The sequence below is a fragment of the Pagrus pagrus genome, assembly GCF_965226575.1.
Source record: "Pagrus pagrus genome assembly, chromosome: 1".
Classification (NCBI taxonomy): Eukaryota; Metazoa; Chordata; class Actinopteri; order Spariformes; family Sparidae; genus Pagrus; species Pagrus pagrus.
In genome coordinates this window covers 20,826,882-20,841,198 of record NC_140185.1, presented here as the reverse complement: position 1 = coordinate 20,841,198, position 14,317 = coordinate 20,826,882, and the positions used below count along the sequence as shown (strand labels likewise).

At 40.4% G+C, this 14,317-nt stretch overlaps 1 protein-coding gene across 2 annotated transcripts; it reads right to left on the bottom strand.

Moving 5' to 3' along the window:
• Positions 1-792: 792 nt before the first annotated feature.
• slc39a13 (solute carrier family 39 member 13) lies at positions 793-14,242 on the bottom strand. 2 transcript variants are annotated; one of them, XM_084346231.1, is made up of 10 exons: positions 14,060-14,242; positions 12,445-12,810; positions 10,099-10,206; positions 9,238-9,380; positions 6,226-6,345; positions 5,237-5,326; positions 3,033-3,083; positions 2,737-2,869; positions 2,535-2,634; positions 793-1,494 (listed from the first exon to the last, which is right to left on the bottom strand). In XM_084346231.1, the coding sequence occupies exons 2-10, from the start codon at positions 12,770-12,772 to the stop codon at positions 1,419-1,421; spliced, it is 1,149 nt and encodes a 382-aa protein (XP_084202357.1). In that variant the 5' UTR covers positions 12,773-12,810; positions 14,060-14,242; the 3' UTR covers positions 793-1,418. The 2 variants fall into 2 exon arrangements, with proteins under 2 accessions (XP_084202357.1, XP_084202358.1); XM_084346232.1 differs by lacking the exon at positions 14,060-14,242 and adding an exon at positions 13,796-14,003.
• Between the last annotated feature and the right edge of the window lie 75 nt (positions 14,243-14,317).

The following is a 14,317-nucleotide window of genomic DNA, read 5'->3' as shown; positions in this document are numbered from 1 at the left end:
CTCGGTCTCCAACACTGTATCCAGATTTTAATGTGACGTCCTTGGTCGGTGTTCACGCTGCTAGCACAGCAGCTTTGGACTGGGGATGGGCCAGGGCTAGCTGGTTAGCATGGTAAACATGCTTTCCAAAACAATACATGGAAATCAAAATTGTTATTCCCTCGCACTCTGTTAATCATTTTAATTTAGATGAGCTTTAATGTGGATCCAAATAAAAATCCAGATCTAACGGATTTACATATCTTTTATTTGATATTGGATTAGGCTTGATTTAATTAAAAAGTTTACGCCATATGATGACAGAATATTTAGTTTTCTGTAATGGGGCAGAAGAGTTGTTGGAGTTTGAGGGAGCAGCCCATCTTACAAATTATTTTTGCAGCAAAAAAAAGATGCTGAAGACTGGAGGGGTATGAATTTGCCCAAACAATATTACCATAAATCAAATAGGAATAAATCATGGAAAAACATGAAATTAATAAACATGAGGTTTTCTTTTTTTAAATATAGATACTTTTTATTTCTTTAGGGGTGGAAACCGTCACCAAGAGGTGTAACAACAACACTGATATAAAGAATCCTGCACAATAAACTTTCTTCTTTGTTATCCGCCCCTATAGTCTCACAAAATTATTGGCAACAAGTATAAGACTAAAATTATTAACAAACAGTACCAATCTTTTTCTTTCAAATCATTTAGTTAAGCAGGGTTTTGTGTGAGCACCAACTTGTACTGTGTGAGAAAGACAGAAGGAAAAAAACAAATTATACTTTGGTGTACTTTGGTTACACTTGTGTAACAGACCATCCTGATTTCTTGGCACTTATTTCTTAACTAGACAAAATGATGGCGTGGTAATGAATGTCTGATAAAGCTGTTTGTTGCTCATCCCATTTTCAATAAATATGCAGCAGCTACATCAGAAACAGAAGATCCAAAAATAAAACATACAATGTCCAAACTATTTAAGGTTGAATACATTTTAAAGAAGTAGGTCCTTGTAGAGGTCCAATAATACCGGTTGTGTTTGGCAGGTACATCAGGTGTATCTGTGTAAGTGTATGTGCAAAACAACATGATTGTTCGATCAACAATTTAAGACATTTTGGTAACAGAATCAAAACCAACCCTCTGAGTTCCCTCAATATTTAAGTCTGGCACATCTTAGTGTCCACAGAAATGTCCTGTCAGCAGATCTTCCTTTCAGTCATCCATCCATAAAGTGCCGTTCTTCTGTCAGATATTTGTTTTAGTGTGACATGATGATGAATTGAAGAGGTGTGATCTCTTCATCAAGATGAATTTTTTCGTGTATAAGAGAGTCCAGATATCAGGGGTTTGGTTTGAGAACAGGATTTCCCTTCACTGATGAGTTTTAGTGTTTGGTAAAGCGAGAAGGAGAAAGTTTCCTCCATCTTCAGCCAATGATGGCAGAGAGCAGAGCCATGACAGCCACGCCAGAGAAAATGAGAAGGATCTGCAAGAGGGACTGCCTGGGAAAAGAAAACAACATCAAAGGTTAGAGATTGTGACTCAAGGACATTACACGCCACAGAAATACCACACAAGATTTAAGTATTGTTCTACAGTAAACTGCATTCTTGCTGCCACCACGGTTCAACACCAACAAAGAAAAGTAAGTTCACACTACAGGATCCTAACCCTGATCTTTCAGTCGCTGATGGTTTTTGGAGATCGCAGACAAACAGCCCCAGAAGACGCGTTCCCAGAGCTCACAACATCTGGCCGACACGCAAACACTCCTCTTCTTTGCTGTCATCCTGGTCATTAGTAGCACTACGAAGCCATGTTTTTAGAAGCGAGTCCCCCTTTTGTTTGTAATGTGAACACGCACAAAGATACACAAGTGCCATGAAGCAGGCAGTGCTATTCACGCTTATGTAATAATACACCATCAAAGGCAGTGAAGAAGAAAACAAAGCTACATCCAAGGAACCTAAAAAGGAAGGAAGGGTCATTACGTCACAGAATCGTTCTTAGGTGCCAGACTGTGGTGACAAGTCTTTGGGAGATGCATTGAGAAACCCAACAAAACCCAACATACCTACAGTCTCATTGGTGATATTTTGTCGAACCTGCCCAATTTGGTCATAACATTATCTGCCCTGCCAATCATTCAGGAAAAAAATCAGTGGTTAATCTACTAGTTCTTCATCAGAAGTTGTGGGAATAGATATGTTGAGTTTTAGTGTGTTTCTTACACATCTCTCATAGACTTCAATATAGCTGTCACCAAAGCAAGATCCAGTGATGTAATGACCCTTTCTTCATTTTTAGGTTCCTTGGCTACAACATGGAGGTCAACAATGCAGGTTTTAATTGTTTGTTTTTTTAAGAAAATGCTTTCAACGCTACAGTTAGATCTTAAAGACACATATGACACATATGACATTTTAATGAATAAGACTAAGTGAGAAGTAGAGTCATTTTCTCATAAGCTTAAATGCAAATTCACAATTGATACAGTCTATGGTACCACTAAGAGCATGAGTGTTCATGATGCCCAACATACCTTAAACTGGACTCCTCCAGCAGGTCAGGCACCACATTCACCAAGGCTATGTAGAGGAAGCCTCCAGAGGTGAAGGGCAGAATCCAGGCAGTGGCGTTTTCTAGAAAATAACAACAAACTGATTCTGGGAACTGTAAAAATGATCACCAGTTAAAAATAATGTGTTTGATTGTATGCTTACAAAAAACTAGTCCCATCTTACCTGTGCCTTGTGGCGACTGAGCGCACATAGCGAAGGAAGCTCCCAAGACCCCGACCAGCGCTGTGGACAGCTGCATGCGAGCAGCACTCCACCGGTCAAACCCAGCTCTCAGCAGAATGGCAAAGTCTCCCACCTGCAGACGATGACACAGCAGAGGAATGGCTAAACACTCAGCCTGTTTACAAGCACTGTAGCAGTATGCTTCTCCTATGAGCTGTCAGCTTTGTAAACATGCAACTGTCAAGTAAACCATCCAAATTTAGGAATGAATTTAACCAAAGATTCTGTAATCTCACCTCGTGGGGGATTTCATGGAGCAGGATGGCAAAGGTGGTGAGGAATCCAACCTGCAAGAAAAGTCTCATTAACGTTGCTTTGTCTAACTTATTAAAAGAAAAGTGTTCTGTAGTATCAAAGGGAAAACGTATGACAAATTAATCCTAATTAGGAGTTAAGGAGCACCTAAGTTGAGTGCTAAGCTCTATGTGTTCAGTCCGCAGTGGACAGAAAAACGCAAAAGCAACATTTAAATCTTTGAGAGCTGTGAAGGAGCGCTGAGGAACTTCTGTGTTGTGCTGTAGTCGGTCATTAGTTTATATTAGCTGACTCATTTCTAAACTAATGTTAGCTACTGTTGCTCTCTGTTAGCGTGGACAGAGGCACTGACACGAGGCACTCGAGAATGCGCATAAAGAAACAGCCTTTGCACCATCGTGGAAAAACTGACTTGAGACCTTCAAATAAATCCAAAGTCCAGCAGCATTAAACAAATTAAACCAAATGGTCAACAGGCTTGTACAAGAGAGAGGGACGGGGAAGGTCTCCTTTTTCACATCACGTTACAATCCACTCACATGTGGTCAATAAAGGGTGATTAATGCAGTAAGTTGCTACAAATTGTTACATAGAGCCACTTTAAAAGAGCTATAAAACTTAAAGTCTTCCACAGTTTACATGAAAAGCCTGATGAGACATGGCGGTGCAAGGCGACTGAATATCAGCATGTTTTTTCAGAATAAACAGAATTATAAGGATGAGGTCATCTTTGCACATCAGCCAACTCAAAGCTCAAACTGGTTACAGTTGGACGTTTGTATTGACAATTAACAAATATTCCTAATTCTTTTTGTCCCAGCAATGGCCAACTACTAAACTACTAAAGAACTAAATTCACAAATTTAAATGCTGTTTACTATTAAAACACTGAAGTTTAAAGTATGTTCATCAGCCATTCAGAATTAAAAACTGTTAAATAACCACTGTGTTGATGCAGATTATTTTCATACAGCATCTGAATGTGGCAAAATCACATTGCAATAAATGCGCATGAGAGCAAACAGAAAACACTGGTGAGATATCTTGTATGTGTATGTTTGAGACATCTAGTGAACTTCCTCTCTGGCACACTGAGCCATAGTTCATGCTGCTAGCCTTATGTCTCTCCAGCTGGACTCTCTCCTTCCCACAGCCACAAATATACACTAACTTACTGAAGCGACACAAATACATGTTACTGCAGTTTGAAGTGCACCCTTCTGAAAAGATGATACGACAAGAACAAGTTTTCAGACCCGAAAAAGGTTCTTGTATCCCGTATTGAATGTCCACTGAGTGGTCCACTCCAAGACTGTGGGTCAACTGCTCTGAGAGTGAACCTGTATACGCTGCCAAACACTGTGCTCACACCTAAATCCCAGATACGTTTTTGTCCTTATAATGCTCCTCTTCGGTCTGTTTTGAAGCTCTCCTGCTCCGTCTGTTTAGTGAAAACAACCAACCTGCACCAGTTATAAAGCAAATGAAACCTTAAATTCACTCTGAATGGACCGTTAACAATCTCTCCTTCAACCTGACGTTGCCTTCTTGTTGGCCAGTCTCTCCCGGGGCTGGATTTGAGTGTTCCCTAACAAATTACTTGTACCAAAACCTACAAGAACTTTACAATATAATCAGAGTTTTCCATCATTAAAAAAACAGTGAATTCTGTGTTTTCTTGGCCAAGCAAGTAACAATTATGGGTCAGTCAATGCTGACAATAACTGCTACTACAAGTTTTATATCTCAGGTATCTTAAATGTACTACATGTTATCCATTATATTTATTAGCACTGACAGTCTTCAGCTATTTCACTTATACATATACTTTATGAAAAAAAGGAGTTTGTGAATAAATACGCAGAGCACAACACTCTGCATGCACACGGTAGAAACTGAAGCCCAACATCTGTGACAGCAGTAGTATCGCTTCACTTTCTCGGTTTTAAAACGTGGATGAGATACGCAGCGTTCTGAGGTTGTCAAAGCCTTATTTTAATATTCACTGACTTGTGTAAAACACATTTTTGAACTTAAACTCCAACAGAAAAAAAAGATAAGCAATTTCATTATTCACATTCTACATGCATATGACCCTGAATGTAGCACAGGGTTAAGAAATGAGAGTGCTCTCGATTAATTGGTGACAAGAAATCTCCGTGTTGAGGTTATTACAGCTTCTTACCTTTTTGCTAACCAGGAAACTGCCAGCTACTGCCAGTCCATGGGTGAAGTTGTCGATGCAGTTGGCCAGTAGGTTTAAGTATCCACTAGTCTGTGATAAATGAAACATGGTGACAGTGTTGCTCACATCTAATTAGTCAAAAATACAAGAAATATGGTCAACAGGAACGCGCTTGTGCATCAGTCACATCTATTTCTTTAAAGCTAAATTCTGTTTGAATTTGGTTAGTTATAGGTTGTGATTATAAGTCCTGAGATGACAGTTATGCAAGTTTTGCAGTCTGGCCTCATTTCTCGTGATAACAATATGTGTAGTGAAATGCAATTAGGCATGCTCCTAGGGTTGTGCTACAGAAATAGTGTTAAAAATAACAATCAGCCAAAAAGATAAAAGGATATAAATATACTGTATGTAAGTAAAAATGTAGATAGGCGACAGTTTAAATATGTACTGTGGAAGGAACTGCAAAGGATTTACTGAAGACTTTACTGGTTGGCAAGGCTGACGGTATACAGGAGTCACAGTTTTAAGGTAAAAACCTTCAGTAATTAAAGCATTGTATTAAAAAATGTCTTCAGAGCAGGATGTACTGCATTTTTTTTGCATTCTGTACTTGTTTGTTTCAGTGAGCTAACCAAGTTGCTGGTTATTACAAACTACATGAATCATAAAAATCACAAGATAACTCCAAGACTTGTGATGGCATAGTCATGTTAGACTAAAAAAAAACATTTTCATCTTCTTGTGATCTTTATGTCTACATGCACACTAATCAAAAGTCACCTATAACATACTCAATTTGATTTCAGGAAGTGCTCCTACCCTTATATTTTTTAAAACTACATGAATCAGTTCGGAGCGTTGGAGAAGAAATGCAGCTGTTACTTCAACAGCCTATATCAAGAGCTCAACCCCCTGTCTTTAAAAAAAAAAAAAAGTGTTTTCCAGTCTTTTTGTTAACTGGAAAATGTTTTGGTTGTCAGTATTACCTTGATTTTCTCTGATCTCCCCGGCAGAGTCTGTTGCTTGGAGGATTTCCATGACTCAGCATGGTGCCCATTTGTGAGCGATGCCACTGCCTTTGCACTGAAAACTGAATTAGACTGCGTCTGTGGAGCAAAAAGGAAGAGGAACAAGGCAAAAATGAACACGTGTATCATAACTCCATCCTCATTTTTACAATGATTTCTATCTTTATACATAACCTTAACCATCAGTAATATGCCATTAACTCGTCTCCCTTGAGGAAACCACCTTGTGCACTAACACCTGTCTCACTAGCGACAGAAAAATCCCTTGTAGCCTGAAGAACAATAAACAGTTGTTTTATTGTTGCTCCCTCTGTGTGTCAAAGGGTTCACCCACCGCCAGCAGAACAGCTGTTAAAAAAGCCTTGATTATTTTTCTAACTTCCTGCATACGTACGCAGCAATAAGAAAAAAAATGTACTTCTGCTTTATTTCCAGATATAACAGATGACCTGCAAATTCCACCACTGTTCCAATAAATGTTTTATTGTTTTAAAAAGAAGAAGAGACCGATTCATCTCAGGCTAAAGCCCCCCGTTTTCCGAGAATAGCCAACTTCCTTGTTCCCTTATTCAGAAGCCACTTCCAGTACATTGCCATTTAGACTGAAACTCAAATTAAGTGAGAAGGAAATATAAAAATCTCTCCACACATATGATGCATCCATCAAAAACACTGACCAATCTCAAGTAAAAAGAAGCTTCTCATAGGTAAGATTAGTCTAAACACAGCATTTTAAAGAATATACGTCATAGGCTGCCTCTCTGTCCCTCACACACTGTCACACTCTGTCCCTGTCTATTGTTGCCTCCGCCTAAAAGCTGAGTGCTCTCCTGTGGACGATGAAATGGCTAAAGCAGCTGCTTCACCTCATCACTATAAATAGACACGAGTGGAGGAGCTGAGCCGTGGATCCCAATCTTCTCCCTCTCTGGCAAAACAAAGACAGGACGGAGGATGAGATGTAGGGATGGGTGATGCACGCTTCTGTGTTTTCTCCTCCTCTGTTCTCCTTCTCTTCTCTCAGGTGCTCCTCATCAGGCAATTAGCCCTGCCCCATATTTAAGGGAGGTTGGAGGAGAAGAAGCTCTCTCTACTGACCAAGAGTGTCTCTAGGTGCATCCCATTTCACCTAAATTGCATCCATGTTTTCCTCACTTGCATCCTTTCTTTGCATCTTTGTCCCGCCCACCGAGAATTTGTGGAGAGATGCGAGGAAACCACGAGAGGAGAGAGGAAATATGTTTTAAGACAAATGAGACATCCTTTCCTCCACAGCGTCACGTGAAGCACCGTCCGTTCCTGATGACGGCTACAGCTGATTACAGTTGGATAACTGGATTTCGCAGTTAGTACACTGCATTATTTCACCTGCTTTCTGCGTCCTACATTAGAACCAATCCTGTCCTTTTAACAAGTTAAAATATCTTTGAAGTGGACGGCAAACAGTTTGGCTGGATGATCGCTTTATTCTTTTAAAGGCTGATCTTTGAGAAACTCTAACAGTTGGATCTGCATCAGCTTTGCTGTCTGGTTTTGTGGTTTCTGCGAGTTCAGTTCCCATTTCATTCTTGCAGTTTTATCACTCATTGGACATGTCAGGATGTGTTGGCCGGTAAAAAGACTTCTGTGAAGGCCGCTCTTGTTTGTCCTCGCTCAACGGTCCTCAGAGATTGCTCCTCGATACTCAGAGCACAGATAAAAGAATTGGGACGGCCTGCAAGATGGCGGACAGGAATGTATTCCAGTTCAAGCGAGGAGCGGCGAAACGACAAATAAGAGAACTTAGATGCACCTTCTGTCTTTGACCTCAGTTGGTGTTGGCTGTGTTTTATTAGTTTAGTTTACTAGTCTTTTCTTAGTTAAGGGAGGGAAGTTCTGGGTCCTACAGGCCACTGCGTGGCTGGCCCAGACTTCCTCCATCTTTTAGTTCATTTTGGCCAGGCCTCCAGACTCCAATAGTTTTGGGTAATTTTGGTATTATTTGTAAGTAAAAATAATTTCTTTTTGCAAACTTGTTCTTGGGTATGGTGTCTGTCTTAATACGGTGCTGGTCACAAGTTATAGCCAACTATGTGTTTTGTTGTGGCTTTAACAATGGATGTCTATAAGATACTCTGTTTAATCACTTCTTTTTATTACTTTTTAAGAGACAGAAACAACTTGAGAAACAGAACCATTTATTTCTCAAATGTACAGTACAAATCACTATTGGAGACTAATACTGAAATGCAAAATATATAAAACAAATATTACATATTAAGGCGATGTGATGAATAGGGATGGGTCCTGTAGCCCGGTATTAAATGGGCAGATGGTAGGAAATGGTGACCAGGGTTTTTTTACAGAACATAATGCAGAAAAGGACTCTTGGGGTAATTTACGAGTAGTAAATTCCCAGCAAAGTTTACCGTTTCATTGCCCTGATGTTATGAATTTATGAATAACATGACAGCTAATATGGGTTATATGTCGAACTATTCCTTTAAACCCTTTCCTGTTAGAGATCACTGATTGGCCAGTTGTACAGTAGGTCATCTGATGCAACAGTCACCAGAACACTAACAGGGGTCTGCACTAAGCAATGCTATAAAAACAGGAATATTTGAAGGCTAGTATTGACATGTCCGAGTGCCGTGAGACTCCTGTGGACAGCAATGAGCAAATTCTTCTGAAACATACTCCTGTGTTACAATACCTTTACTACCATACTATTTAGTATGCCAGAACAAGATTTAGTATGTCCCAATACTAAGTATGTGAAATGTAGTATGCAAAGGAAAATACCAGGATGTTCTACTGCATCTGGTCCAAGTTCAAGGGCCCAACTCCAGTGCGCACTGTCATGACGAAGTAGTATGTCCCAACTGTATGCATACTGCATGCAACAGTGTGTACTTAGTAAGGGCAGCTGCAGTACGTACTAAAAAGAACAAGTATGCCATTCAGACACAGTTCAGCTGAATTACTCACAGCAGAATTACAATTCAGGTCTGCTTCTGGGGTGGGATCCTCCTGGCTGCCTTGGTCAGGGAACATCTTCTCCAGGAGAAGGAAGGCCAAAAGGCCAACAATCACCCACAGGCCCTGGGTCATGTAGTGGCTGTGTTTACTAGCTAGGGTGGAAGACGAGATTCAGTGAGCAAATACAGTAAAAGAAAACCGAGCTACAACATGGGTGAGTGGTAGTTCAACAAACATCGTTGCATAAAATCAACATAAATTAATTAAAAATAAATATTTACATTTTGAAAGAAATTTAATGCATAGTTAATGCATTGCATTACATCATTTATGAAAAATGACTGTTCCCAAATTAGGTTTACCGGTCTTTGTTGTGTATGAGAACCTTTTAAGCAACATGTGGACAATGTAGGAGAAATTATAGTTTTATATTATAGAAGTAATGGCAGCTGCAAAGATGTTCAGAAAAATAATTGGCAACTATTTCAATAATTGATTAAATGTTGAGTTATTTTTCATGCAAATTTTTGTTATAAGAAGTGCTTTTCAGTGTTTTAAATATGAAGATTTCCTGCTTTTCAGTGTTTTATAACATTAAATTGACTATATTTGGGTTTTGGACTGACAAAACAAGATATTCAAAAGCATCACCTTGGACTTGGATGGATAATTTTCACTACTTTCTCACAATTTTAAATCCACACGTTTAATCTAGAAAATAACTGGCAGATTAATCAATAATGAAAATAATTGCTTGGTCACAGCCCTAAGTATACTAGGAAACATACAATACAATTTCTACTAGAACCACCTTATTCTCATGTATGTTTACACAATACATCGTTATACAAAGACGGTGATGTGACCCACCCGAAGAGCCAGACACTGCCCACGCCTCAGGAAGGAGGTGAAGGAATACATCGCCAAGGAGACCACCAATAGCAAAGCTCAAGAGCTGCTTCAGCTTCTGGCTCCCAGCTGAGGAAAGACAGAGAAAGGCACAAGACAACAAGTAGCAATTATTGTATAGTGTGTTCGATGAAACCATTCATTAATTTCATGTGATCTTCTTTGTCATTTTGTCTCGAGATCACACCCCCTCCTCTTTCCTTTTCTGTTTCAGTGATTAATTCATAATGTTTTAACAAGTGAAACATGACACACACAGAGACACACACAGAGACACACACACACGCACGCACACAGATCCAGAAATGTATCTCAGGCTCAGGCCACTAATATACACAGATTACTCATGTATTCCACAGAAATGTCTTGTTTTAGGAGTTCCCTCAATAATGACTAACCTTTCAGTCAGGACTGCACATGAAAACTCAGCCTAAAATACATCTGGAATGCCACGTTCCTGTGGGTGGGGCCTCTCAACAGGCCTCAGGCTGACCCAGAGTAACTTCGGCCTGGTTATTGAAGCGTTTCTGCTCAGTGTCTCTTGTAACCACACTAGCAGCTCGGCCCTATGGATGATCAGTCTGACTGCTGATGTGGTCCAGACTAAAATAACATCAACTATTGGATGGACTGCCATAAAACTTTGAACAGTCATTCGTGGTCTCCAAAGAAAGAATCCTATAAAATCTGGTGGTCATATGACTTCTGATCGAGTATTTCATCATCCACCACATGAATTGGCACAAACATTTGTACGGTCCTTCATGGATCCCTGACAGTCAACTTATCTTAATGTGAAGCCTTGACTCCTTCTCTAGCATCATCATGCAGTGACATAGATTAGCATGACCTCGATTCACACATTCACGTCCAAGTATTTTGTGCTTAGCTCGAATTACCAAATGTTAGCACGCTAACACAACAAACTTAGCATCAGCATGTTAGTACTGAGAGCATATTAAAAATGCTGATGTTAGCATTCACCTCTGTCCCTCAGTAATGCCTCACTGAGCTGCTAGCATGGCTGTTGACTCTTATTTTTGTTTAAAGATACCTCAGGAGGTGGAAGACACAATAATATTCAATTGTTTGAATGACACAGTCACTTTCTTTAACAGGTTGTCTTTTGTTCCCACTGTATATTTTTCCATCCAGTGCTATTTGGTGTGGAACTGATGCTGAAAGTCTTCCTATTGCTACAACACATTTAAAAGAACATTTTAAGCGTCTTTTAATGTACATCACTTTCTAAGCAGCCTGCTTTCATTGATACTTTGAGACATGTCTGTGCTCGATGCAGAAAAACAAACCACTTGAGTTCATGAGGTCACCACTGGAGATGTTCTGCCTTCCAGCTTGCAGCTGTTTTCCAGGAAATCCAAGTTTCCATTTCATGGCATTTTTAAAGCTTTTGCATAATTGACGATTTTAAACCATTAAGAAGGTGCATCTAGATCTCGGACCAAGAAAGACTGCTGATCCCACTGGGGATGTTTTGTGATTGTGAGATATGATGGATGCCAGGGCAGTCTGTGTTTAATGTTTACAGTATGAACCAAGAACATGATCAGTTCTGATCGGTCAATGAGGCAGATTTATTGTTTTAGCTTGTTATAATGCAGATATTTTAACCCTGAATCCTTAAGTCCTGCTTTTCAAAACATTATGATGCCATTTAAAATGCATCTTTTCTCTTCAGTAACAAAAGCCCCTTTTATACAGTTTGTTCAAGGGAGGACTGTTGTGCCTTTTTTGACACTCTGTATAAAAAGATACAAAGGACTTTGGAATTTTGGAAATGTTGTTTTGCCTCCGAGCCAGCCGAGTTGGTAGCAGACAGTAGATGTTGGTGTTAAAGTGGAAGATTTAAAAAGCAGCTAGCAGCAGTAAGCAGCTAGCTCAAAGAAGAAAAACAACAACCAAAAATGTTGGGGACACTGGAGAGACAACGAGGTCTGGAAGCTGCTTACCCTCCATGCAGAGGAGGAGATCAACTGCTATATAACAGAGACGGTAAATGATTTTCATTGCCATGTTATGGCACTCTTCAGAAAGCGCTGCTGAACGCGTATGGAAAATGTGATGTTGTTGTATTACACGTCATGCCTCTTATGCTTGCAGAACGCCATCACGCTATCTAAAACTCACACGGTCAGGCGGCATTACACCACTATCGTTTTGTGTAGTGTAAAAAAAAAACAAAGTCAGTGTTAAGAGGAATCTTTGTTGAGGTCATACTGTCTTGCAGTAAATAACCTATAACAGAATTATCACGGGCATGTTAGGGTACATATTGCCATCTCTTACCTTCAGTTTTGAGGGCTGCGCCGGCTTCGATGGGAATGAGAAGCAGGGGGAAAACCCCACTGAGACCTACAGCCACAGAGCCCACCAGGGACAGGAGCCAAACATGAGCATGTTCGCTGGCTAAGAAGGCTGCTACTGTCTGGAGGCCTGGGAGGTCATCTGTCAGGCTGGGGCCCGGTCCTGCAGCCCTAGCTGTTGCATGAGCCATCGATGTTTGTGCCATCTTCTGGCTGCTTGATGCCCCCCTGAGGGTCAGCATCAGCAGGGTAACTGGGATAAACAGAGCAGCTAGAGCCCAGCTGGGCTTCCAACAGCTTCCACCTTTCATCCGTCCCACGGTCCAAAAAGCACTTGCAACCAGTAATGCTGCAACAGAGGAGCACACTTTGAGGCAAACAGGCCCCTCCTGCACATTTTCAACATTTCAAGTTTGAAATAAGCACTAAATTAGGCTGAAATTAACAGGTATTTTCATTATTAGGTCTGTTACCTGGTATGTTATATGTCATGTGCATTTTTTTTTAATCTGTCATAATGTCCTTAGCCTTTTTCTGGTGACTGTTGCGTCTTCAAATTCCTTGTTTTGTCTGACACCCTAAACCAAAATATATTTGTTTTTTTTATCATATAAAAACAAAATAAAGCAGCAAATCCTCACAATTGCGTTTTTGCTTTGAAAAACAATAAAAGTACTGTAAAACAAACAACTAATCAGTTTAACTGATTAATGTCTCAGCATTACATTATATAATAAAATTACAGACTACAATAGACAGTTTAGTCCAGCCGTGGACTTTTGAGGCCGACTTTAAAAGGACAAAACGATTTCATACTCTTTCACTTTGTTTATATTTGGCGGACCCTGCCACCTTTCTCGCCTCAAACAATTTCCTCTGAGAACAGCTTGTTGACTCACTTATGGAAAAAATAAATATTTCTCAGTTTGTATTATTGCCTCATTAATATTGTAAATATTAAAATGTAAGTTTCAATTTCTCCTCCAAAAACTACACAGTGGCCCTTTAAGCTCAAAGTTGGGTCGTGGCAGGACAAAAAAACAAAATACCAGCCCTCCATTTGGCAGCTGCCTTTGCATATCTGGCCTTTCTTCTGTAAGAGTTGCAGTTTAAAGTTAAAGTAGCGTTATAACTTTCCTGCATCTTCAGCAGAGAGGTCACAACAGACCATTTATTTAGTGCTTGTAAAGCATCTTAACACGCTGCTCATCATTTTCCTCTGTGGGAGTTAGCGGGACACATCAGACGAAGTACCATTAACTCACAATACTTACAACGCGATAGAAAAGTACTGCGAAAATACGGCGATAAACAGGAAACAATGCGGAAAATACCTTATTTTCGACGGCGTCATAAGTTACCGACAAGCTAACTCTGCTGCCTGTGGAGAAAAGTTAGCAGGCTAACGTTAGCCGACAGACAGCCTGCTAAAGTGATTAGCTCCGACACACGCAATCACTGCACACCAACGGCTGTCCTGCTAGAACTAGCGTCAGTTTGACCAAGTTAGCGCTAACGTGACGGGCTGCCTGGAAACATCCGCAAAATGCTAACATCAAAATCACAGCGTTTAAAGTGACACTGCGTGTTCAAAATACCTTGTGGTTTCGGCAGTCTTTGCACCAGTGTGTCCCTGCCATCCAGGCCGACTTGATGGAGGCAGGCTTGCGCCGCTGAGTGGGATCAGTCTCCCAGCTGCTGAGGGAAGAGACCAGCTAGCTGCGGGCTGCAGCACAGAAGTGGCTGTCGGTCACCATGGCTTCCCCCAAACAGCCACGTATCAGGATCCTGGAGGGAGGAAAACAAAACAGGAGAGGAGAGCCCGACACATGGATCCCGCCCCACCAGAAATATCA

Excerpts from the sequence above, each read along its gene's own strand:
- slc39a13 (XM_084346231.1), bottom strand. The coding sequence starts at position 12,772 with ATGAAAGGTGGAAGCTGTTGGAAGCCCAGCTGGGCTCTAGCTGCTCTG. Across the intron at positions 5,327-6,225 it reads GGAGATCAGAGAAAATCAAG|ACTAGTGGATACTTAAACCT; the intron begins GTAATACTGACA and ends CATTTATCACAG. Across the intron at positions 2,870-3,032 it reads TCCATGAAATCCCCCACGAG|GTGGGAGACTTTGCCATTCT; the intron begins GTGAGATTACAG and ends CATCGTCTGCAG.